The sequence below is a fragment of the Podarcis cretensis genome (genome assembly GCF_951804945.1).
Source record: "Podarcis cretensis genome assembly, chromosome: 16".
Taxonomy (NCBI): Eukaryota; Metazoa; Chordata; class Lepidosauria; order Squamata; family Lacertidae; genus Podarcis; species Podarcis cretensis.
Window position 1 is genome coordinate 27,719,959 of NC_137186.1, and position 26,084 is coordinate 27,746,042.

General features: G+C 41.4%; 2 protein-coding genes across 3 annotated transcripts in view; one reads left to right on the forward strand and one right to left on the reverse strand.

Annotated features, from left to right (window-relative positions):
- Positions 1-26,084, reverse strand: part of SPPL3 (signal peptide peptidase like 3) — a 37,394-nt gene that overhangs the window by 6,697 nt on the left and 4,613 nt on the right. The window contains exons 2-7 of the mRNA XM_079956978.1: positions 9,733-9,810; positions 8,519-8,607; positions 7,115-7,234; positions 4,702-4,780; positions 3,423-3,535; positions 1,298-1,404 (exon numbers count right to left, since the gene is read on the reverse strand). Coding sequence (XP_079813104.1) covers positions 1,298-1,404; positions 3,423-3,535; positions 4,702-4,780; positions 7,115-7,234; positions 8,519-8,607; positions 9,733-9,810 — 586 coding nt within the window. The remainder of the gene's footprint in view (positions 1-1,297; positions 1,405-3,422; positions 3,536-4,701; positions 4,781-7,114; positions 7,235-8,518; positions 8,608-9,732; positions 9,811-26,084) is intronic.
- The window catches only part of HNF1A (HNF1 homeobox A), a 45,220-nt gene continuing 42,951 nt past the window's right edge, over positions 23,816-26,084 (forward strand). For both annotated transcript variants that reach the window (XM_079956741.1, XM_079956742.1), the window contains exon 1: positions 23,816-24,212. The gene's annotated coding sequence lies outside the window, so the exon portion shown is untranslated. The remainder of the gene's footprint in view (positions 24,213-26,084) is intronic.

Below are 26,084 nucleotides of genomic sequence, written 5' to 3' on the forward strand. Positions count from 1 at the left end.
ATTTTGCCACTTCTTGTTATCTGAATACTATACTTATAATCCATATTATGGTTTGTGAAAATTAATCAAAGCATGTCCAGATTTTAACTTGAGGGCACTGTTTTTTTAAATATTCTTTATAAATTTCCCACTCCTTTTTGAACTTTTGGTTTGGCTGTCTCCTAATTGTCTCCACCATTTTTGCCAGTTCGAGATATTCAAATAATTTATCCTGCCATTCCTCTTTTGTTGGTACTAATCCTCCTTTCCAATTTCTGGCAATTAATATTCTTGTTGCTGTTGTAGCATATAAGAATATTCTCTTTTTTCATTTGGGATATCTGGTTTCTTTATGAAAGTTCGCTTAAACATTTTTTTCTAATTCCTCATATATAATATCCCCAAAATTCTTAATTTTTTTGCAACCCCACCACAGATGAAACAGTGTCCCTTCTGCCTGTTTACACCTCCAGCACGTATGAGATCTCATTTTATACATTTTGGATATTTTGCTGGGAGTTATATACCACCTGTAAAACATCTTCAAAAGATTTTCCTTTAGTGTATATTGTACCATCTAGACCTGGTGGTCAATAACACACTGCCATTGGGTGGGGGGCACTGCGGCCACTGCAAGCCTGACAAAGAAGTAATCAACAAGAGGACAGGGTGAGAAGTTTTCACACCAGTTCCCCCAGAAGCTCCAACAGCTTCCTCCACAAGAGTGTTCAGGAAAAAAAGAGGTGTTGATACCATCTGACCAATGTGGCCTTCAAGATGCAATGAAATGTGAAAATCAAATAGTGGAGCTATATGGTTGCCTTGTTGCATTTTTTAATTGAAAAGCCACATATAAATTTTCTAAAGAGGCAAATTTCTCTGACTGCCTGGGGATGGCTGCTGGGTGAGACCAAGGTGGTACCCTCTAAGGTGTGCCAAGGTCTGTAATCAGCCCCTTCTGAACAATGGGGGGATCTTCATCACCTATTTCCTACACAAGTTGAAGTGAATTCATTAATTAATTAAACTTATAGGCTGCTAGATTGTAAACAAACAAACCTCAAAGAAGTTCATGAAAAAGATAAAATTGAGTTGGGGAAGGTCCCAGGGAGTGATATGGAAAAAATACAATGTAAGCGAAGGGGAAAGTTATGACTGACAGATGCAGCAACAAAATGGGGTGTGCCTATAGATGTCCCCTGGTACCCAGTGACAGTATTTCAAGATGTCCAGGGTGACGGGTGCTGCAAGCCTGCCATCAAGGTCAGAAGAACTCTGTCTGGTTATAGGGATACATAAGAAACTAGAAGAAACTCACCCAGAAGACATCATAAATTAATAGCCCCGAGAGCAGCAGACAGGAAACCTTGAGGCTGGGCAATCGGACAAAGGCGATCATTGCAACGCACAGGCCCATGGCCAGAGCTACAAAACAGAAATGCAACAAAACAGTTGGATCACTATGCAAGGTGACAGTTACTGGTAAACAAGCCTAAGACTACAGACAAAACATCTACTGTACCCAGACACACCAGAGTAGGGATACTTCCTGGAAATGAAGTGGCAGCTTGAAAATGGAGGAAAGTTGCCAGTGTAGACTACGGACATATAGGGCTATGTGTATTTGGCCAAAAAAATGTCACATTTCTGCAAGGCAGACATCCTGTTTCGTCCTCTGAATATGTTGTGTAAATTTGTATATCCAAGCAATTAATCTGCTTTCATAGTTTAACATGCTTCTCCAGATCAACCTTTCAAAAATCCTAAATTGCTTTGGGCAGGGAACAAAATGGGGGAACACAAGGGAATGGTTTCTCTCTCTGAATCTTAAGGCCTAGAAACTTGCTCTTTCAGTATCTGTGTAAGCCAACTATGTCAGTAATATTAACACAATTAGAGATTAAGAACAATTAAAAGCAAAGAGAGTAGAGGACGAAAAGCATTCAGTAAACCTGCAGCAGCACAGAATGTACACAGCACTCCACGATTCATTAGCCAAAAGTTACTGACAAGCTCCATATAGGCAATAATATTTTGGTAATTTTGACATGAGATACACTGTTCAAGACAAGAGAGAGCAATGCAAAAGTGCCTTTGCCAATTCTTTATACAGGTTTGGGAAAGGTAACACTCATCTGGAATAATTAGCCACATGTGGGAAAGGCAATCAACCAAATAGTAATGTTAATGGTTTGATCACAACCATGAGAAGGGCTGCCTGAAGAGAAACATGTGTGACTTTAATAATTAATTTTCAGAACAATAAGAAGAACACTCTCCCCAAGCTACTTGTAAAACTGAAATCCTCTCCCACAACAGACAGGCTTGAGCTAACATTAGCATAGACTTGAACTAAAGTTTCTGCAGAGAGAGAACTTTCTTGTCTATTTGCTGTTCCACTCCTTGGAAAGGCCTGTGTGACAAGTGATGGAGGCTGCACCCTTTCTGCGTCAGGTACTACATGTAAAAGTACTGGAGATACCAGCACTTCAAAAATGTTTCACTTTGCTAAGCTTGTTGTTGTATTTGAGCCATGACTCATTATGTGTGTGAATGTGTTCTGTCTCTGAAAATCAGTCACTAGTCTGCACAACTGTCTACTCCTCCATGAGTGCACCAGTGAGGCTGTTGCCACACCTAAGAACCTGGAAGTTCTGCACTTCTCCTTCTCTGCAGTCTATTACATAATGACAAGTGCTAGATTGACTAATTCTAAACCCACACCCCACTTCGGACAGAAAAGAACGCTTTTCTTTGGCTCACAGTAATTGTGTGAGCCTTTTCTGAGCAGTTCCCAAGCTTCTGATAGCTTGGACACCCCCTTTTTTCTAAATTAAAAGTAGAAGAACTTCATTCCTCCTTATATATTTGCTTTATATTAAAGTCACTAAAATTATGTCATAGTACAGATCTCCGTGTTTCTGCCTGCTTCTTTCCAAACCCTGAACAGTTTCTGCTGCTGACATACAACAGGCAGTCTCCTCTGAGGGTGGACCAATCTGCTGCCTGCCTGCATCAGGAGCAATTGAATGATCAAGATTCTATGATTACTCTAAGATTCTCTTATTCTATATGGATGTTTCAGCAGAGATTCCTGCACTGAAGGAGGTTGGATTAGATGACCCTTGGGTGCCTTCCAAGATTTTAGGATTCGTCACATCCCATGCCGTCAAAAGAAAAAGCAGTGAATCAGGCAGAGGCACAACAACAGCATATTCTCTGGATGGGGACTTTGTGTTCATAGGGACCTTCAGTTTATTAATCTCTCTTGCCACACTACTTGGAAAAAACTGCCTTACACAATGCACACACGCACACACACTTCCATGGCAAGAACAGAGTTCATTTTGAGTAAAGAATGCAAGAAAAGTTTCCACTAACAATTTTTCAACCTGTCACTGTTACAAGCAAGTGACCAGATCCACATATTCAGCAGCACTTACCGTCCATGAGGAGCCAGTGACCAGTTAGGACCCAGATAAGGACAAGCATCACAGAGAGGGAGAAAGAGAGCAGCTCAGCAGCTGTAAAACGCCCACAGCAGCCAAAAGAAATCCTGGAAAACACCACCAGAAACACAAAAACAATGAAGGCTCTACTCTGGTATGTAGAGAGGAGGAGTGGGGGGGGGGGGAATCTGTTGCAGCTCTTATTTGGACTGGGTTCAAGAGCACCAGAAATGCCCTAGTGACAAGCCTTTTGTCAAAGGAAAGGTGCTGAAGGCATGAACTCAAGGATCTCCCCCACAAACCTGACTCATTTGCCAAGATCCTAAAATTAGATGAAAGGGTTATTTTGGCTACTCTATTATTGGGCTTTCTGCTGAGAGGGTGTCAGAAGTGTTCTACTCCTTCATGCCAATTTGGGGATGGGGGTCATAGCTTTAAGATACAGCTTTCCATCCATGAAGAGAACAATTTATTTCAGAAGACATTATTCCAAAGCTGTCATAAAAGCTGGACTTTTTTTTAAACGTTCCCTATGATCTCTAGAGCCAGTGTTTGTGACCAGAATTCTTCCCTCCCCTGCAAAAAAATGAATTTCAACTGTGTTTCTGTCCCCCAGCTAGAAAAGTACCACCACTATGAACTAACCCTACTGGCGTCAATCCAAACAGGTCATTATTTCTGCCTATAACCATATACATCAGTTTTGGCACGATGAAGGGGTGATTCCTGAGAAGCGGCCGAAAAAAAGAGAAGTAATGTGGGTGACACTTTTGCCCCCACCCCTTCTGCTGTGAGATCAAAAGCAGGAGCCTTGCAGGGGGGGGGAGCAGCACATTGTCCTGAAGACCTGGCAGTCTTCAGCTGTCTCAAGCCACCATGAGCAGGCGAGTGGGAATTAGGCAGCTGTGACTCCCAAGGAAAAAGTCTGCTTGGATGCTCTTCTGAATATGAAAGCCTTGAGATGAAGGAAAGTTGTGCAAGCTCCTCTTCGTTCCAGTGCTATTTGTGCAGGAGAACTTCCCAGGAGAGCGTGCCTCACATTAACTGTGGGGAGGTATCAAATGTGTGTCAGCCCTGTTTAGAGCTCACAGCAGAAGAACTCTGCTATAACCTCTTTGTGCATTATAAACACAGGCGTGGAAAGCAGTGGCAGGACTGTTTTTGAACTTCTTCTCAAAGCCAAAAGCTCTACCAACAACAGAGAGGCCCTTCTTGTTGAATCAACAACAGGTTCTTTGCACTGCACAGAACAAAAAAAAATAACCTTCCTTACTTGTTTTGAGGTGAACAAGGTCGTGTTAAATACTGGCACATTGGGAGCAGAAGGAAAGCAAAGGCTATTGTTGCGAGAACTGGAGAAATGGAGAGAGAGAGACAGAAAAGGCAAAGTTATTACAGACCAATGTTGCAAAAACTCCAAGACAAGCACAGAAAACTAACACATGTCAACATCTATGGCTAAGGATGTGAAGAGAAAAAAAAATCTGTGGCCAAAACACAAGTTGAACTTTAATTAAAACGTCTGTGAAGGGCTTTTTGCATTTTGCTGGAAAACATCTGAAGTCCAAGCAATTTATCAGTAAATTATAATCATTAAACTAGTATGTTCCTAAGGTGGGGAGAGCCCACACAGAATGCTTTGGTCAAAAGACTGACCCAAAACATTTAAGTCTGGCTAGGAAACTCTTCTGAAATGCCACATTTTTGTCAGTGGGCCAAAGATGTGGCACGCAGAGACTAATTTCCGTGGGTAATATTTAACTGTTGCAAACGTCTAAATGCATCACCACATATTGAGCACAATCCTGCAGGAAGTCCTCCCATGCAAATCCCACTGAAACAAACAGGGCTCTGGGCCCTTGCATGGCATTTATTTAAATGGGTATTCTACAGGAGAACTTCTCAGAAGAATGTGCCCATTGGCTCTGGAGAATTCTGCAGTTCTCTTTTTAATTAACCTTCTCATGAATTTATACCACACCTCTCAACAGGTTCACAGGGTGACTTGCAAATAATTCAAAATACAGAGGAGGAGGCAAATGTAAAGGCAAAAACATTAACACGATAGCAGAAATAAAACAAATACAAAAGAGTGTAAAAGCAATCAGCAGAGATAAAAGAGGCAAGATAAAAAGCATGGGAAAATAAAACTCGCTTTGTCTGGTGCAAAAATGAGTTGGAATCATTAAGCTGGAAGTGGCTTTAACATCCTCTAGTCCAGGGGTGGCCAACTCCCAAGAGACTGCGATCTACTCACAGAGTTAAAAACTAGCAGTGATCTACCCACTTTTGGGGGGTTCAGGTCAAAGTTGTTGAGCTTTTTTAAGGGATTTTTTGAGCTTCTTGGGGGGGGCACTGATCTACCGCAGAAGTCCAGTGATCTACTGGTAGATCACGGTCTACCTTTTCTACCTGTTGGACGTACCTGCTCTAGTCCAACCATTTGCCAAAGTGCAAAAAACCCCCCACTCCTACAAGCCCCTAAATTAACATCCAGTTTCTGCTTAAAATCCTCTAATAGAGGAGGTATTGGGGTGAGCCTCCCTAGGGAGAGGATTCTACTGGGAGGGCACCACCATTGAGAAGGCTCCTCTCCAGGTAACTACCTACCAAATCTGATAGCTTGACAGATCACATCAAGAGAAATATAAGTTAAAGTCTATTATAGAAACTGACATTTGAATCAGCAACTTGAGTTTATTAAATACAGTGGTACCTCAGGTTACATACGCTTCAGGTTACATACACTTCAGGTTACAGACTCCGCTAACCCAGAAATAGTACCTCGGGTTAAGAACTTCAGGATGAGAACAGAACAGAACAGCGCAGCGGCTGCAGGAGGCCCCATTAGCTAAAGTGGTGCTTCAGGTTAAGAACAGTTTCAGGTTAAGAACGGACCTCCGGAACGAATTAAGTACCTAACCCAAGGTACCACTGTAAATCCTCCAAGAATTTGTTTAATCCATTTTTAAAACCATTCAACTTGGTGGTCTTTACTAAATCCTGTGGTAGAGAATTCAATCATTTCTTAGAATGAATTGTTGTTAAAGATGTTAGTCAATCTTCTCTTATCAATATGCCCATTTCTATTTGTATTTCCTGTGAAGGAAGTTCAACCAATCTTAATGGAATTTCTATGCAAATGTGCATGGGACTGCCAGTTTATTTATTTAAAATATTTTTAGCCACTCCTCATCACAAAAGCCATTGTAGAGCAGGAAGCTGACCAATGAAACCTGCATTATGAACAAACACAATAGTTCTAGAGAAAACCCCCACCACCACCATACTCTGTTTATAGGATGCACCAAAAGGCACCATCTTGGAAGATTTATGCCCCTGTGAGAAAAAGGAGGAAGTGCCTTTAAGAGAATCTAAGATGCCTGTGATTTCGCAAGTACTTTTAACCAGACTTGTTTTTTAAAATCTGCTGCTCAGCTAAAGTGGAGAAAGTTATATCAGAGAAAAAAACATTAAAGCAAGTAATGGACAAAACACTGCAGCCTCTATGTCCTTGACTTTATATACATTGACAGGTAGTTTCTAGCTGTTATATACACAAATAGAAGGAAACCACCAGTATTTCTACAAGCAGTTCCTTCATATGACATCCTCAAAACTTTGTCAATTTCCAGCAACAATGAGTCCCTATGTAACATGGGGGAAAGTGAAGAGAAGGCAGTTACCTGCTGTACATATTGTAAAGACAACTTGAACCGAGTCGAAGAAGAAGAACATGACTAAGAGAGACACAGATGCCCCAATGGGAAGGAACAACGCCTGTGTTGAATCAATGGTCTGGATACCTGCAGGAATTTTATTTTATTTTATTAGTTTTTAAAGGAAATGAAACATTTGTTATTTGGCATCATATGGCACACATTTAGCGTTCAGTTGCATTCCTACCTGATGTTCACCCCTCCCCCTTTACAACCAAAGCTTAGGCCTAACTAGGCATGATGTTATATATACTTTTGCAGTTGGTGTGCCCGTGCTTTGTGAGGAGGGGAGCTGATAATAATCAGAGATTGCAACAGGCAGTGGAGTTAAACCATTTCCTTTCTTGCTGCAGTCCCAAAGCTGATATTTGCACTGGGAGAAAATTGCCTCAGGGTGCCAAGGGGAGCTCTCCTCTCAATGCAAACTGCAGCTGCAAAGGAGAAATTTTTGTCAGGATTGTGGCAGGAGAGGAAAGGAAAAAATTCTGCCCACTTCCTTCTGCAATCCCAATAATACTCCCCACCATGCCACCCAAAGAGAGAAAGCGCGTATGTGCACAGAATCCACCCTCTACACACTTGCTCACCTTCTCTTTCTTGGTAACACCAAGTAGCAAACTGAGATAACCGGGAGGGCAAGGAGCTGACCACCCCACCCACCCACCCACCCTCAAAGCATACTGTCAGTGTTCATCAAATACACAGATTGGGTCTTGCCTGCAGCAGGTGCGCTTACATGTACCTCTCAGACATGTTTAAATTGGGCATAAGCTCCACAGAAGACAATGAGTCTTGCTTCAGAGTAAAGTTGCATAGGATTGCACTATTGGTCTCTACTCTAAAGAAAAGGCAATGGAAATTGGAGAAGCAGAAAAAGCACACAGTGTATCTTGCATGGAAAAACAGATATAATATTGTATACTGTACTGAAGTGGAAAAAATGTGTGCGCTTGTGAAGCGGGGAAATCTGTGACTCATCAGAGGACTGATTAATGGAGTAGAACAGCAGGTAAAGAAAGACAAATGTGCCTCAGAACTAAAGGAGGTAACTTTGCCCATCTCTACCATTTTAGCATTACCTGTCTCAAACAAAACTTTATACTACAGGCACCAATGACAGGACCACTCATCTACAGCACATACACAGTGCAATGCTGAACTTCAAGTCAACAATGCAAAACAAAATGATTTATTACAAGACTTTGTAATCAATTATCCACCCTTCAATTTGGCAGGGCTTGTACAGGACAGCCATGTTATGTGGTTCACACCCAGAAGGGGTAGCCATGTTCCAACAGCGGATCACAAGCCTGCAAGACCAAGGTCGGTCCAAGTTCTGCATCCTAAGCTTATGGAGCAAGAAGTCCTTACTGTTATTTGTGCTGTTGCCATTGAAGGGCCCAGATGAGCTGCTGCTGTCCTTTTCTTTGTCTTGATTCTCAAAGTCCATGTTAAGGGACCTACAGACAAAATAATACATGTAAACCTTCTACTTTATATTTGCAGTGGTTATTGAAATTTAATACATAGCTTTGATATAATTTAATGCAAAATTTAATGAGTGTTACTAAGAGGCTGCCCAAAAGTTATACCCCCCTACTTTTCTGCAGAACATTCAGAACAGCTTACAAACATGAAACAGTAAGCAGAAAAAATTACAAAGACAATGTATAAACAGCTGCAACAAAACCTTAAAAGCAGCAAACGTAAGAACAAGCTTAGAAGCAGAAGTCAAAAGGGGGAGAAAAACCATTGAATTCAGCAGAACATTAAAGGCCTGCTAAAATAAAAACATGTATTCAACAGATATCTAAAAGCAAAAAGAAGGGAAGTCTAAGCAGATTATTTATTCATTTCTTTCTTTAAATTGTAAGATTTGTATCGTTCAAATCTATAGACTGTCAGAAGTGGAGTCAAGAACATGATTCCATGAAGTAAATTGATTAGTCGAGTCCAAAGCAAGCATTGAACATGCAGGGATGGAGTGGGTCGCTTGTCCCAAGAGTCTCTCCCCCAGTCCCCCAGTTGACAGTCATCCAACAACCAAAGGTGGAGATAATGTATCTGCATACACATGAAATTGCCTTGAAAAAGAATAGCAAATTCAAAATGCTTTCAGTAATTTTGTGTGTGTGTGTGTGTGTGTGTGTGTGTGTGCGCGCACACACACACACACACACACACACACACACACACACAGTCTTGCCTGGAAGCTCTGGACGCTTCCCTTCTGGGTACGTCCGCCAAATAATTCAAAAAACATGTCACTCCATCTCCCTAAACAATCTTAAACCTTCCAGACTGAAAGTGATGTGTAGCTAGAAAGCAAGCCTCCATGCTTTAGGATGAGAACAAATTGGCAAAATGTTCATTTTTTCTTTAAAATACAGCTTTGGCAAGTCATGATCAAACTGAATGTTGCTTCACCTACCATTTCCACCCCCTTTAGGTACATAGAATATACCTAATATATTATGGTTCTACAAGATTACCTTTAGGGAACATTGCATCAACATACGGCCAGCAATTCATGACTTTTCTTTTGGGGGTGGGGTTGTTATATATACCAAAGAAAATAATCGTACCTGAAGCTACCATAAACTATGAGGAGAATAGAAATTAGGAACGTAGATACTTGACTGGAATCCACAAGGGAGTAAGCCCTGGAAAGGAAGACAGAAAGGCACAGTATATTATTATAGAACCAAACTGATAAACATTTGTTCAGTTTTTAAATGATCAAAAACCCAAACAGGTGTCTAAACACAACAGTAAGTTAAACAAGCCAGGAATTTACTCATTTTCTCATTGTTCACCCACTCACATGACTGGATTATCACCAAAGACAGATAATCCAGAGGCACTTTGTTTTAATTCCAGAGAAGCAAACTCAAATAAAAGGTGGGGGCAGGATTTACAGGAGAAGCCTTGTGGCCTGAGGCCAGGACATAGCCATGTGAACTATTCTGATCCACCTTCGGGCACAGAAGGGAAGAAGAACAAGCAACAGCAACTCCTGCAACTAACACGCAAGATTTCAATTAGTCTAAGTCTGAGTAGGACTAGCTTTGGATACAACCCACAAACCTGAAGCTGGGGGAAGAGGGAACGATGCCAAGTTACAATTTATGACCAGAAATCTGAACGGTTTTTGGATAAGATTACTTGTTCCCACCTACATAAAAAGGACCACCAGTCACCTATACAATCTCCGTATCACTTGGTACAAGACCCAAGCACAGGAATTTCTAAGTCACACCAGCACACATTCCACTCTAGGCAGGAGGCTGCTGACAGAATGCCCTAAATCTAGGTATCTAGTACTTAGGTTATAGGGATCAGTTCTCTCACATGCATAATACAGCAAGGTAACCCGTTTGACCAGAGGAACTCCACATTAAGCCTAAGCTTCTCTTGCACAATACAATGGCCATGTGAACACGTGTGTTTCGGTTCTAAGTACCCAAACATCTGACGACTGAGCCAACAACATCAGGGCTGCCAGAGTAACACATTAATTCCAAAGAAATGAACAGCAATAAAATAAATTCTAATACACAGCAGTAAAGCAAATGCAGCATGTTTATTACATACTGTCGATTCAAAATATACAGTAGACATAATGCCAAGCTTCAGAAGTATGTGCTAAGCTACTTGTTTGGAAACCACTGTGGTGAACTTACATCATAGGTTCTCAGCAGGGTGACCTGATAACCTTCTTTTCTCTGTAACTACATGGGAAAGAAGCCTGATTAAGCCTCACCTGTCAGCAGAAGGGAGTTATCAGGAAGAGGCTGAGCCCCTGGAAACACACAGCCTTCTGTGAGCGGGAATAGAACTAGCTTAGCAGGAGATAATGGCTGAGGCAACCTGGGCTGCTGATGAATTGATGGGTTGCCTAAGTGAATGCAGGAGCAGGCACAGCAAGGAATGACAAAGTATGCTTGCTTGCTTATTTCTCTTAGGCAGACACTCAAGAGAGAAAGCATAGGATGGTTGCAATCACCCTGCAAGAGCCACAATAGTAAGGGTGACTGTGTTTACAATAAAAATGTATATTACAGATTGATGAGCAATGGCAAGGAAAACAAACCCATTGGTTAAGCAACTTCTGTTCAGCAGACATGCAACATTCTTTAGAACATACTGCATAGCCGCCACCGCCCCCCACACTCCTGCTAGTTTTCTACCTGCATATCTGTTGTTTTTATTTATTGAGTTATTTTAAAAACTTTTGATTACGCAGATCAATAACGGGGAGTGTTAACTACCCTGCCTCTTCCACATGTTGCTGAACTTGCACAGGTGCCTTACTTGCTTATTACCAAGACACTTTGTCACTTAAGCTGACACAGTGCTTCAGCTGGGACTCTCCACACAAATGAAGAATGAGGTCTCTTTGTACTTGCAAGGTTGGCTCTCTTGCTACCTTACCCTAAACATATAGCCATGGCTAGCTTTTCCCAACTAGTACTGTAGTAAGATTGAGGGGCTCATATACGGAAATGAAATGAGTAGAAATTCAGAAGAGGCAATTAGGTCAGTTCAGTCAATGTGAATGTAAAGTTTTGTCAGAAGTGGACAGTGGGTGGTGATTTAGTGGGGATTAAGGTGAGAATGTGGGCAATTAAGGCCCTTTCTGGGAATGTTATGATCCAAATCCCTCTACAACATGCCTCAATGCAAATTTTTGTAAGTTACACTCTAGGTTGTTTTTTAAAACAGGGAAAAAACCTGAACTAAAAGTTGAACGTTTAACTTGGACTGAGGCCTGCACTCAAGTTTACATGCTGCACTTAATAACCCAAACAGAGCCAACACTGAGGTTGAACAGAAAGCTAAACCTACATGTTTTTATTATAAACTGGCTTTTCCTCTAGCTAGGTTTGCACTGTAGAATTATACACTGTTTTTACCCTAATCTTCAAAATTAAATTTAATCTAGATTTCTGGTAGGTGCAGGCACTCAAGACTGCAATTATGGAACTATCTACAACAATTTTGCAACTAAAATTCAGCTCCCAAGTTGTACTTTTTAATGGAATTATACACACACACACACACACACACACACACGGGATTTACCTGCTGGAACAACACCTTCCCTGTGGAATTGCTTCAGTTTCAGCTAATGTTTTAATAAATAAATATATAATATTTACCTTCTCACAGGATGCCTAACTTACTTGTTACACCTTGATGTTTTGTCACATTACCAAGATTCTGCTTTTGCTGGGGCTCCCCATGTGCTTGAAGAACACTCTTTTCTTAAGCAAGAGGGCAATCTCAGGGTCTCTTAACAATTAAGGCGTAGCTAAAGGGACGCAGGTGGCGCTGTGGGTTAAAGCCTCAGCGCCTAGGGCTTGCCGATCGAAAGGTCGGCGGTTCGAATCCCTGTGGCGGGGTGTGCTCCCGCTGCTCGGTCCCAGCGCCTGCCAACCTAGCAGTTCAAAAGCACCTCCGGGTGCAAGTAGATAAATAGGGACCGCTTACCAGCGGGAAGGTAAACGGCGTTTCCGTGTGCGGCTCTGGCTCGCCAGAGCAGTGATGTCACGCTGGCCACGTGACCCGGAAGTGTCTCCGGACAGCGCTGGCCCCTGGCCTCTTAAGTGAGATGGGCGCACAACCCCAGAGTCTGTCAAGACTGGCCCGTACGGGCAGGGGTACCTTTACCTTTACCTAGTGTATGTTCAGTGATCATGAGTATTTATGTTTCCTTTGCATATGAACACGCAGACTGGTGAACAACAGGATTCTAAATATATATAAAAATTGTCCAGTAGCACCTTAGAGACCAACAAAGTTTGCTCTTGGTATAAGCTTTCGTGTGCATGCACATGAAAGCTTATGCCAAGAACAAACTTAGTTGGTCTCTAAGGGCTACTGGACAATTTTTTTATTTTTTTATATATTTCGACTGCGTCAGACCAACACGGCTACCTGCCTGAAACAGGATTCTAGTTAAGAGTAGAGAAGACTAAAGTCTAAAGTCTGCCCACCTCTGTTGTTACAGACTCTGTTAGCTACTTTGTAAAAAATGTTCTGTGACCTTATAAGAGCTTTAATGTATTCCTCTCCTCCCACCCTAAATAGTACTCCCACCCTAAATATTAAGTGTTTCTCCATAAAAGGTGCCACCAATGGCTGCCTGGGCAAAGAATAGCTGAACAGTGAAAAGAGAAGTTCACAATGTGCTGCTCTTTCCCAGGGAAGACCCCCTGGATGATGGTGGCTTGCTAATGACAGAAGGGGGGAGAGTGCTACACAGCCCCCGCGAGGGGCATGCCCAGAGACACACAACAAGCACTGTTCTGCAACAGCTCTGGGTGTCAGCCTCCCATGTTTTACAATGACCTCATTCTTGTCTACACAACAACAAACCAAGCAGTTAGCTCTCTAGCCTGTCACAGACAGCTCCACAGATCTTTACCTACAGAACAATTCCAAGAATGACTCTGCTTCTCACATTGCACAGCTACATGGCTCAAAAGTTTTCCAACATGAAAAATATGTCCTTCCAGACATTCCAACTCGACCTTTCTAGCAGTGCACAATGAAAATGGACAATGTCAGAATGAATAGTAGGCAGAGAAAGAGCAGCTGCTAGGGTCAAATAGCTAGCCAGTTAGCTAGTTGGGGGGGTGGGAGAGAGCTTCCAGAACAAATTAAACCATGTTACAGCCTTACAAATAAGTTCACTGAAGTTTCTAGCCCACAAACATTTTTACTGATGGCCTGAATTGTAGGGGGAAACAAAACAAACACTTCTCTCATTTACAAATGTTTCCATGCCTACTCAACTAGAGGTAAAACAGTCAACTGAGCAAGTGGTTACTTACTTGTTTGCCACACTGGTAAATATCAATTTCCAAATTCCCCCTTGGACACACAGAACTATCAGTGCTCATCCTGGCCCTTACTAGCACGAAACATCCAAACCACCACACAGGGGATAGTAACTGGCAGCCCTACACCAAATCTGTTGAAATCTGTGTCTGACTGTCACAAGTGGTTTTCTATTACAAATAAACAAACTGGGGGAGGGGGGAAATCCTATGCAAATAAGGGCAATTTGAGGGGGAAAGGTTTTGCAGCCCATTGTGATAGCAGCCTGAGAGGTTAAGTGGACCAACTGCATCAAAGGGGTTAAGAAGTTCCACCACTTCTCTAAAAATTAACTATTTTGCAGATATTGTTCATTTGTTGCCAAACATCTCTCTGAAATCATGAAACATTTTGTTTTGTTTTTTTAATGAAAACAGTTTCCAGGTTTTGGTAATAGTTGTCAAACTCTGCAGATCTGCTATATTCTGCAAAACATAGTTTGGGGACTGGGGAGAAGATCCCACAAACTTTTTCATCTCAAAGCAAACAAAACTGAATGGGGAGGCAAGTCTCAGAATGTCTTACATTTTCGATATCCATTAGCAGCTCTATCCTGGCTATCCAGGCAAGTTGGTCCTTTCATAGAAGTCCTGGAGTATCCCATTTGCTATTCTCCCTCTCCACACCCCTCCACCCCACATTTTTGTCCCACATTTTGACCACAAGGATGATCCCACAAGGCAGCTATAAAATTCCAAAATTACAACAATAAAATAAAACAAAACAAGTTAAAACCAGACAAACCAGAAGTTTCGTCCTGCTGTGGCTCATGCACCCAAAGCCATATTCTAAGAATAGCAAAGTAATTAATCCTACAAACGCACATGGGGGGGGAGCCCCATGTAGCAAAAATTAAATAAATTACAATTATATATTTGCAGGTTTCCCACAGGCTTCTGGTTGGCCACTGTGAGAACAAGAGTGCCAGCTGGGTTGGACAGGGCCCCTTTGGCTGGATCCAGCTGAAGGACTCTTATGTACGTCTCCGTATACACAACCCACCTCTATTGGTACTTGCATGAAAAGCCATTTGTGCAGAACATTCTCACTTAAATGATTACTATGGGTTATCTTGAGACATGGGAAATTATTGTACAGGCAACGACCAATTAACGTTCATCCAAAAGACGCATGATTGCGCGCACACGCACAGTGCTGTAGTAACCCAAAAACATCACTCAACATTTCACAAAAAGGGTGGAATGGGGGCATGGCAGGGGGAAAGGGGGCAGGGCTGAATGTAGCTGAATACACTTATACATGCTCCTCCAACGCACACAGGGGCCAGGAACAGAACTCCTGCACAAAATAGTTGTTGACTGTATTAGTGTAGTGGTGGACTTGTAGCCTTCTCCTTGCTGCTTGACTCCACTCCTATCACCCGACCACTCACCATGCAGGCTGGGGCTGATAGAAGTTGGAGTCCCAATTAATATCTGGAGACCAGACACAGGTCCCCCCCCACCCCTGATGATTTCCTATACAGTATTTACTTCATCACCTTAGAACTGTTTCTATATACCCAGCATCATTAATGTGTGTTGTGCTTTACAAGTATAACAGCAAAACAGCAGGTGCCCATCTATGCTTTGACAGTGAGAAGGACAACAAAGAAGGGAGAGAGATGCACAGCAAGAAGCAACTGTACGAAAATCCAGTTACACACTTACACACTAGGAATATGTGGAAACTACTGTGACAGTAAATCCAATGTGCAAGCATAAATGAAGGCTTTGGGCTTTGTTACAAGTGAGCTGCCAAAAGTGGGAAATAAATATTATAAATACTTAAATCAGGGCAGTCCAACTTTTCAAACCAAGTGGACCTCACGGGACCTGTGGGCCACACACTGCCTTGTCACATGGAGAGGAAAGGCCAACATTTGATATACACCACAGCCTTCATGCTGCCTTCCCAAAGTCAGCTATGCAAGGTGCTGGGCTTTGGGATGGAGGTGTGAGGCTCTGGCAGAGTCCTGGAGTCTTCCCATCTCCTTCCCAAAGCTGGGAAAGCACTTTAGGAAGGAGGCAGAAGGACTCTAGAAACCTGTAAGAGTCCTTACACCTCCTTCAAGGGCTATGCGGGGCAAGGCTCAAATGTTGTTCACTATGCCACAAAAGACTCTCATCCCTTCCCTTACCTCACCTGGCACAATAATCCAACCACTACAGCAAAGGAAAAACTGCAAGCAGGCAGGCAGACATCAAGCCCAACAGCTAGAATGTCCTTCAGAAAGATGCTATAGCCACCATGATCTATGGTCAGGTCTTCAAGCTCCCTGTCTTTCTCCTGCTCTCCTGCAATGGCTAGGTTGCTGTAGTCCAGATGAGACTCCAGCCACCACCCTGCTAGGAAAACAAGAGAGCAGAGCCAAGACGCTTGCCACATCAGGCACCCCTGTTGCTGCTTCTACACACCCATCAGCCTCAACCACAACCCTCAATCAGCTAGATCACAATCTCAATTTCACTTAAATATCTGTCACATCAGGCAAATGATGCAAATACAACTCTGTGCTCTGTCTCATCCTGCACTTTTTGTACTCATGGAAGGAGTGGTGCCAGAAGGCAAAAAGTTTCAGAAAATGCAGCAGGAGCATATTCATTTGTCAAGTGCTTGGGTCACCAGGCTCTACTCTTGGGCTAGCAGCCATCTGAGTACAGTGGTACCTCAGGTTAAGTACTTAATTCGTTCCGGAGGCCTGTACTTAACCTGAAACTGTTCTTAACCTGAAGCACCACTTTAGCTAATGGGGCCTCCTGTTGCTGCTGCTGCGCCGCCGGAGCACGATTTCTGTTCTCACCCTGAAGCAAAGTTCTTAACCTGAAGCATTATTTCTGGGTTAGCGGAGTCTGTAACCTGAAGCGTATGTAACCTGAAGCGTATGTAACCTGAGGTACCACTGTATTTTTTCCATGTGGTGCACAGTCCCTTTTTTCTATCTGTAGAAGGGGAACGGATAGCAATGGAGCACACAAGAAGGTGCTCATGCAGCTACAAGCCTCTGAGTTCCCCCTTACCCATTCCACTGTCATAGAGGGAGAGGGGCTGACTTTTTAAATCTTTGAGCTGTAGCTGGAAGTAGTGAACTCCAATGTGAAGGGGCCCAGGGGTATTTCCAGAGAGACACGATCTACCTAAGATGCAGACTTTTAGTCTTAAAGAGCCAGTAGCTTTTTAGAACTAGAATGGGGACTCATCGGGTTGCCAAAGACAAGTGGCTACTTACAAGTCTGCGTTAGCCTAACGTACCACCCTTTGCCATAACTATTCCAATTGCTCAGGGTGAAATACACAATGTAGCCAGCCTATGTTTTAAAATGAATTACTGGGATAAAAAAGTACAAACACACAAACTTTCTCCAGTGGCTTTTCACTTTAAGGATACAATTACAATATGTTTTCACAAAGCTCTGGTTACCATATGCACACACCAAAACCTAGCATTTGTGCTAAGCCCATCCTGTCAGTACAGTTAAAAATATTTTGGTGGTTTTTACTGTCTATTCTTGCAACTGACTTCTTCAGGACAGAGTTCTTTTCAGTGGAAGTCAGGCACTGGCAATCTGATATAGCTAGAATGGGAGCGAAGGAGGCAAAATCTTAAAGGCCACAAAAAACTTCTTAGGAGGGGCAAATGCAAGCCACAGGTTAGGCACCTGATTAACAGTAACTGCATTTTGAAATAATGACAACTGCATCTGTTTTCATGGGGAAATAGTGTTTGTTAGCTGATTGGCGACATTATAGAGAAATAGCGTACACAAAGCTAGTGAACAAATATAGCACATAACACTGGCTTACAGATCATGCTGTACTTTCTCAACAGATGTTTTAATTTCTAACAAAATAGGAATGGACAAAAACATGAAGGGACACCTAATTATCTAAGGCAATTACCATGGCATCCTAAAAATAGATATCTGTTAGTTATCAAGTTCAATGAAAACTCTCTGATCATTTTACTGCATTCTGTCATTATCTATTACAGGAATTCATATCTCGCCCTTCCAATAGATCCCAATGATGGCTTAAAATACCACTGAGGCATCCAGTAGTCTTTCCTCCAATGACTGATCATGTCTATTCTTTCAGCTTCAGCAACCCTTCTAGCTGCTCTCAGTCTAGCCAAGATAACACTGCCCATCTCTGCTCTTAACTCAAATCATCATACTACAGTCAGTCTCATCACATATCTCTTTATGAATTCTGTGATTCTCTGTTTTCTGTCAAAGGTTCTCACACATCTCTATTTATATAACTCATGGCAAAAATGCCCAACAGCAGGACATTTCAATGTCTGATTAGTCATTTGCTTGAGGCTACAATACACACTGCCTTTGGTACACTGTCAGTCGCTGGACATCTAGTCAACCAGGTGATAGCAAATATGTCTTCCCTTAAATGTCAGCCCTGGCTAAGGTGGGAAGAAGCACACATGTGGTTCATTCTAACCTGCAAAGCAATTTGTTCTTCTGTGGTAATGGTACAGAGCATCATTTTGCTGGCATGGTTTTCTAAAGAAATGAAGATGTTGTGAGACAGACTGACATCCCATAGTTATTAGAGTCAAGTCACATTTTCATTCTGCATCTTTATGGCACATTTGTTCAATAGCTTGATCACATGCAATTGAAGATGTTATACGCCTTCTATGACTCTGAAATGCTATCTCCAGAAAATGGAGTTCTTCACACAGTCAGGTTTACATTTCCAGACAATGTGATGGAATACACCTGACAGTTAAAAAAATATATCAATCAATAATCATATTATAGCATTGTAAAGGTATCATTCATACAATTTATATTCCATCCTCCATCAATACCATTGTTCCCATCAGAATGCTACATGACACTATCATGAATAGGAGAAAAATGCAAAGTGCAAGTGGAAAAACACAAAAGGCAAAATGATTTCAACTGCTATGTTAAAAAACACAAAAAGTTTGGTTCTCTCACCAGATTATGGTATTTCAGAGGTTAAAACTAGAACTTTAAATTAGGCCCAGAAAAGGACAGGCATAATGTGATCATAAAGTCTAGCCTCAGTTAGTAATCTAAAAGACACACAGCACTAACTGGTTTCTAAACAGTCTTTAAAGGCAGTCCCATTTTAAACACATTATCAGCCTCTATTCCAGAGACCACCACAGCATGGACAACTGAAGCCAGGCTCCCTCTGTCCATGTACGGTTGCAACTGGTATACTTGCCCAAGTCTGAAATGCTATGTACTTACTTGGGAGCAAATCCAACTGAACTCAATGTGACTTACCTCTGAGTTAACATGTATGAAAAGGGTTTATTATATGTGTTTTTACATGATACTTCTACTAAGTAGAATACTGTGGGATTTCTTTTAATCATATCAAGCCTTTGGAAATTCCCAAACTAGGTAAAAAGTGTAGACCAGCCATCCCCAAACTAAGCCCTCCAGATGTTTTGGGACTACAATTCCCATCATGCCTGACCACTGGTCCTGTTAGCTAGGGATGATGGGTTTTGTAGTCCCAAAACATCTGGAGGGCCAAGTTTGGGGGTGCCTGGTGTAGACGCTACAGCCACAGTCTCTCAATCCATCAGAATGCAAACATTTGTGTTAGGTTTGTGCTTTAATGAATATAGACAAAAAACTGAAGGAAATTTTGTGAAGAACTTCAATGGTCAGCAGGGTTATTCATTACCTAAGTACACTGAGGAGCAAGTAGTTTCCATCTGATGGAACAAACTCAAAAACAAGTCTCATCCAATGTCCTAGTAGACTCTGTAGCCAATACTAGCATGAGATTCCATATGAGCAAACACAAGAATGACTGCAAGGCAATTAAGATTTAATACATTTGTTCTAACATGAAACTTTACTCAACTTTTAAGTACACTGATTGCTTATTTTATTATTTTCCCCCACCCAATGAAGTTGCACAACATATTCAAGTTATTATAAAAGTCAACCATGAGATTCTGTCAACAACCAGAGTTCTAATCTTGAAACAATAACCAAGCAGGTGAGCAATTGTTAAGTTTTGCTGTAGGAAAGACAACCTTTTCCTTTGCTTGTTCTTTGCCAACCATGCTTTAAGTTGCAGCCAACATGTGGGAGGCTGTCTGGAAAATGTCTGAGTTCAAACACAATTCCTTCTCACTTCCAACGCCACAGCACCAAATGCTTCATCATAGACACAATTGTAAGGAGATTCAACAACTATTCTCTTGTTTTCAGAACAGTTGCATCAAAATATAGGAAAAGATTTCTTTTTTATTCACAACTGTTACTCTACAAAAGTCCTCCAGCATTTTAATCAGTTGTTTTAATATGAACATTCTGAAAGAGCAAATCAAAAACACCCCGATAGTTCCTGCAATCTTATCTATGCAAATCATTCTATCCATGAACACCTTCACTATTTTCACACAATAGAATCCTCCTTAACCTATGCAGTGTACACTGTCCTTGCAAGCCCAGTGATTAATATTCATACCAATCAAGGCAGAACAACAGGTCTATTATTTGCAAGCTAGGTAAGGACTGTGGCCTGGAATCTCCAGCTTCCTAGTAACCCTGAGCTACAGAGGCTGGAAGCCTTCTAGATAGAAGGATGCTGCTCAAGATGGCTGATTTACAGGCTGTTGGCTGATTTACATCTTACACACCTTTTAAATGTGTTTGTGGAATGAGGGGGAGGGGGTTTACTGTTTTGTGGGTTTCTTTTGTTCTTTTGCTTTTATTATGTATTTCATGTTTCAATATTGTATTTTTATGTTGTGAACCACCTCCCTGAGATCTATGGATGAAGGGCAGTATACAGTGTTAGAAACTCAGATATATAATCTAGGCGCCAAATGGCTCCTGAAACCTAGGTTACAGTAACAAAAATACGCCCAAGCATCTTCACTTGGTTGCAAGTGGCCAATAGCCAGGTGCAAAATGCACCTGGCTAATTTCAAACACTGGTGCTACACTAAATAAATAAATGTAGATTCATGACTCCCTCATCAAATATATTTATATATATAATTTTTTTTGTTTAAAAAAACAGTCTTTAATTCGCAGAACAAACAAGTGGCCAGTACCTTTTGCAATCAAGTATGAACATTTCCCCATGGTTCTATAATTCTCTATGTGGGATATATGTACAAAACAACACATAAACTAATAAATAATACCACTTTTTATTTGCCATGTTTGCCATGGCAACTGTGCTACCACTTTATGCCAAACAGGACAAACAACCAGATTTCCTCCCTTCCTTGGGAGTTGTAGAAGAGGTTGGGCATCATCCCAGCAGTTACATGGCAATTCCATCTCCCTCCCAAATGCTGGGAAGAAGGATGGGGAGTTGTTTGGTTGTTTAGTTGCTAAGGTACCCAAGCACACTTTGCAGCAGTCAAACCAGGGTTTGAAATTAGCAGGGCACCATGCACATTTTGCACCTAAAGATTCTCCATTTGTGAGCACCTCAAAAAGACTGGGTGCCATTTTTTGTACTTTTGTACATTTTTTGACACTCAAGCATTATTGAAATGTACAGTCATACCTCGGGTTGAAGTTGCTTCAGGTTGAGCACTTTCCGGTTGCGCTCCGCGGCGACCTGGAAGTATCGGAATGCGTTACTTCCAGGTTTCATCGCTCATGCATGCGCAGCTCAAAATGACATCATGCGCAGAAACGATGAATTGCGCCCCACGTACACGCGGGTTGCGTTCTCTTCAGGATGCGAATGGGGCTCTGGAACAGATCCCGTTCGCATCCAGAGGTACCACTGTATGTGCTTTGAAGCCTCGAAGTATATGTTAAGGACAGAAAATATGTTAAGGAGTTTAACAATAAAGAGTGTTTTGAAAACTAAAGTACAGTACCGATATTTTTATTATAAACACCATTTTAAACATGTATTAACAATTTCTGCCACAAATGTCATATTAACAATGTGTCACTTATGTGAATTACATATTAGTTCCTGCTTATCAAAATAATAAATAAAAAGTGTTGCTGACACACACACCCCGGCAACTAGACATTCTGTTTTGGCACCCACAACCCAGGTCCCTTCTATCCCAGTTTCTAACACTGAGCCAAACAGGCATACACATTCCTGGTTGGTCCCTATGCAGGACCAACTCAGTTCCTGGTGACTACAATGTTGGACATGCCTAGCACAGGTAGACAAAAATTGTCGATCCCTATATATCAGGTCATATAATGTATTTAGTATTAAATATTCGCAATATTAATGTCAAACACCATGCATCGCACTGAAGACACTGAATACCACAGTTTTCTCAATTAAGAATTTTCTAGAAACACACCCATACTAACATACACATGCAGGATCTTTTTAGCAACATGACTTGAGGGAGGCCATTTCTCAGAGGACCAGAGAATGACATTTCTTGCATCTCATGTTTAGCAACGGAAGAAAAGCATAACAACAAACTCAAAGCTATTTTCTGGCCCTTTATAGGGCTTCACAAATGGGCATGGGGTGCCATGAAGTTTCATCACAAACTACATAACTAGCATTCCCAACAAAGGCAAATAACTTTGTTAAATTAATGAAAATATTCGCTGCAGTAAATCTCAACACCGAAGTCAAAGCCTATTAGCAAACCCTTATGCCCCACTGCATCCCACGTATAATAATTTGAATGCAGAAAATAAATGTCTCACTGAGCTTTCCCCTCTCTTAAAATGTTGCTTAGGCTGTAACACAGAAGCCCCAACCCACAAAAGCTCCAATGCACAGGGTAGGAAAGTAATTTATTTCCACTACAAACTAATGGAACTAGGTCTAATAACTAGAAAGAACAGGGGTTAACAGCAGCAGAAGAGGAACTATTCATCTTTGTGAAATCCCAGCATAAGGTAGTTTGTATCAGAACATTTTCTGATGCCCTAGAAAGTGATCTAATCTTGTAAACAAAGCTGAAAACTTTAATAAGCTCACCTAATATTGTATTTGCAATTGGCATCCACTCATTTTTACTAAAGAATTCATGAAATGGAAAAAATTTCATGGAAAAATAAAGGATTGGTATATGTTCTGTTCCATATCATTGTACACATCTGTATCTTAAAAAATGCAGGGTTTTGTAGGTTAAGAGGAGAAATAAAACAAGAGAACAAAGTACTCAACTTTTAAATTAGGTTGCTGCATGTGTGTGTGTTTTATTTCATTTGGCCCTGCATACAGGAATTGAGGCCCAGCAAGCCCTGCTGGGACGCAGGTGGCGCTGTGGGTTAAAGCCTCAGCGCCTAGGGCTTGCCGATCGAAAGGTCGGCGGTTCGAATCCCTGCGGCGGGGTGCGCTCCCGCTGCTCGGTCCCAGCGCCTGCCAACCTAGCAGTTCGAAAGCACCTCCGGGTGCAAGTAGATAAATAGGGACCGCTTACCAGCGGGAAGGTAAACGGCGTTTCCGTGTGCGGCTCTGGCTCTGGCCAGAGCAGCGATGTCACGCTGGCCACGTGACCCGGAAGTGTCTCCGGACAGCGCTGGCCCCTGGCCTCTTAAGTGAGATGGGCGCACAACCCCAGAGTCTGTCAAGACTGGCCCGTACGGGCAGGGGTACCTTTACCTTTACCTTTACAGGAATTGAGGCCCAGCAAGCCCTGCATCACAGAACAAAGGAGAGGCAATCAAGTACAAGACAAGTACTGTACAGGTGAAAGTCAAATACAGATTTTTCCATGGCATTTTTGACTACTGTCTCATCAATACAAAAGGAATTTAAGCTTTAGTAATCTACTGAGTATTTAGAAACAATGTAAATCCAAGCTGACCGTTATCTTCCTTTGCTCCGTGCATAGACGATTGAAGAGCTTATCCTCAAGAGATTATAAATTTAGAACCAGTGTTTAGTCTATTACATTACAAACAGAACCTGAAGCACCCATTAACCTTATTTAAAAAAATTCAAAATGAAGAGAAAATGTTTTAAGATATCCAGAAACACTTGGCCCATCAGCTGATGATGAGTTGAATTCTACTAAGCCACTATCTCCATGGTGCGCCAACTTTGGAAGGTGAGCAGGGCAACCAACATGTCAGTCACCTGATATTATTACATCAGATTATTCATAGGTGTGTTCCAGCCCAACTGTCAAATATTGGTCCACAGGTGGCAGGAGAGCTAGATGAAAATCTGGCCCACAAGGCCAAAAAGGGTTCCCGCCCTTGATCTAGTGAGTTACTTCACACGACAGATGTCAAAAGTTAGCTAAGAATATTATAAATAAATAAAAATTTAAAAATGCAGTTGGGAATATTATTTTGGTCTTTTGTTTGAGGCCTAAAGCAGGAGCTCAGCTTCAACTGCAAAAGTAGGGTGAGACTAAGGATTACTATTAGCCCTCTTATATACATCTTAACTTTTAAATATTAATTCTCCAACCCTTAAATAACATTTCTCCCTTTCCCCACCAAACTGCACATGGTGTCATCATACTTTAGACATACCTTTAGATTTGTCAAATTTTCAAAGGCAAGGAAAACTCAACAACTGCTCCACAGAGCGCTGTAGTGATTTAGTATTTTAAAATTGTATAGCACTTTCAAGTGGTCAAAGCACTTCACTTGCATTATCTAAATGTAATCCTTACCATAACTCTGTAAGCAAGTCAGTATGATTTTACATAGTAACATAATAATTAACTTTTTTTCTACATATTGACACTTTATAATTTCAACAACAAGCGATTCTCTGAAACTAGTACTATATTTGTTCTGTGAAAAACTATACATGTCAGGTGTGCTGCCAAAGAAAATCTGGAGTGCTATATTAGGCTGTGATACTCTGGAATTAGTGTTTTCACTTCCAAAGTCACAACTTACTGGCTAACCCTGGTCTGTAAAATACTGCTAATCAGCATTCTGAGCAAAAACAAAAATATGAGACACAAAAGCTAATTAAGTATTTGGAGAAACCTGAAATCAGGAACATCCGTTCTTTTCTAGTTCTAGCCATCCCGTTACATTTTATCCAGTGTTCAAAACTAGCCAGGCACAAGGCACATTTTGCACCTGGCTGTCAGCCACTTGTGACCAAGTGAAGATGCCTGGGCGCCAGGATGACATCTGACATCTCTACCATCTGGAGATGCATACCTGAGGATCATTGTATCTTGACTGTTTCCAAACACTAATACCACATCTCGTAGAATTCTATCAGTTATTTTTTATTTGCACAATCAGAATGAATTTCAGGAACCAAAATGGTTTTTTCCCCCTATGCAGCCTGAGCAGGAGCAGTGAACATTATAGTTACTTGTTGTAGCTTGTTTTCACTTACCCCACCCCAGTGCTGTACTCTCAGTTGTGAAGAATATTCTTACGTTATGAATGGTCTTTGTCGCCATTAAGAAAAAGAGGTAGGAATAGGCCAATATATAACTGGACTGTCCCTGGATCAAGTGCCTCTTTTCTTTATATTCTCCAAGTTCTTAATCTAGCTGTTATCAGGTACTTAACTGATAATCAATCACAGTCAGTCCATCATTTAAAAAATAAACTTTAGAGCTGTCTTGCCCAAAAATGGCAACTAAACATTCTGTTTTAGCAACTGTAACCTTGGTTTAAGGAGCCATTTGATGCTTATCTTATAATATATGAGTTTTTAACACTGATTTTATCTGCCTCAAAGCAGAGTTTCAGCATAATAATTCTACAAAGTATTTTAGGCTGAGATTTAGATATCAAGAAAAAACCAGTTTGCCCAGCAGGGTTAGGCCTCAGATTTATGCATTCCCTCCTCTCCAGTTCATGAAAATGATACTTGCCATCTGATAAAGTGGATTCTGGTCCACAAAAGCTTATACCATTATATATGATAGTTTTTGAGGAGCTACATGAGTCTTTGTTGTTTTTTTGCTGCAACAGACTTAACACTGTTACCTCTCTCAGTATTAATTTGCTGAGACATCCAAATCATGGCTACTGCAAACCATAAGTCCTTTTCAGATGACAAGCTGAGGATAATGAATGCACACTTGAATGGAGGGAAGTGGGATCATAGCAACAGCTCCCACCCACTACTTACATTCATGTTATAAATAGAT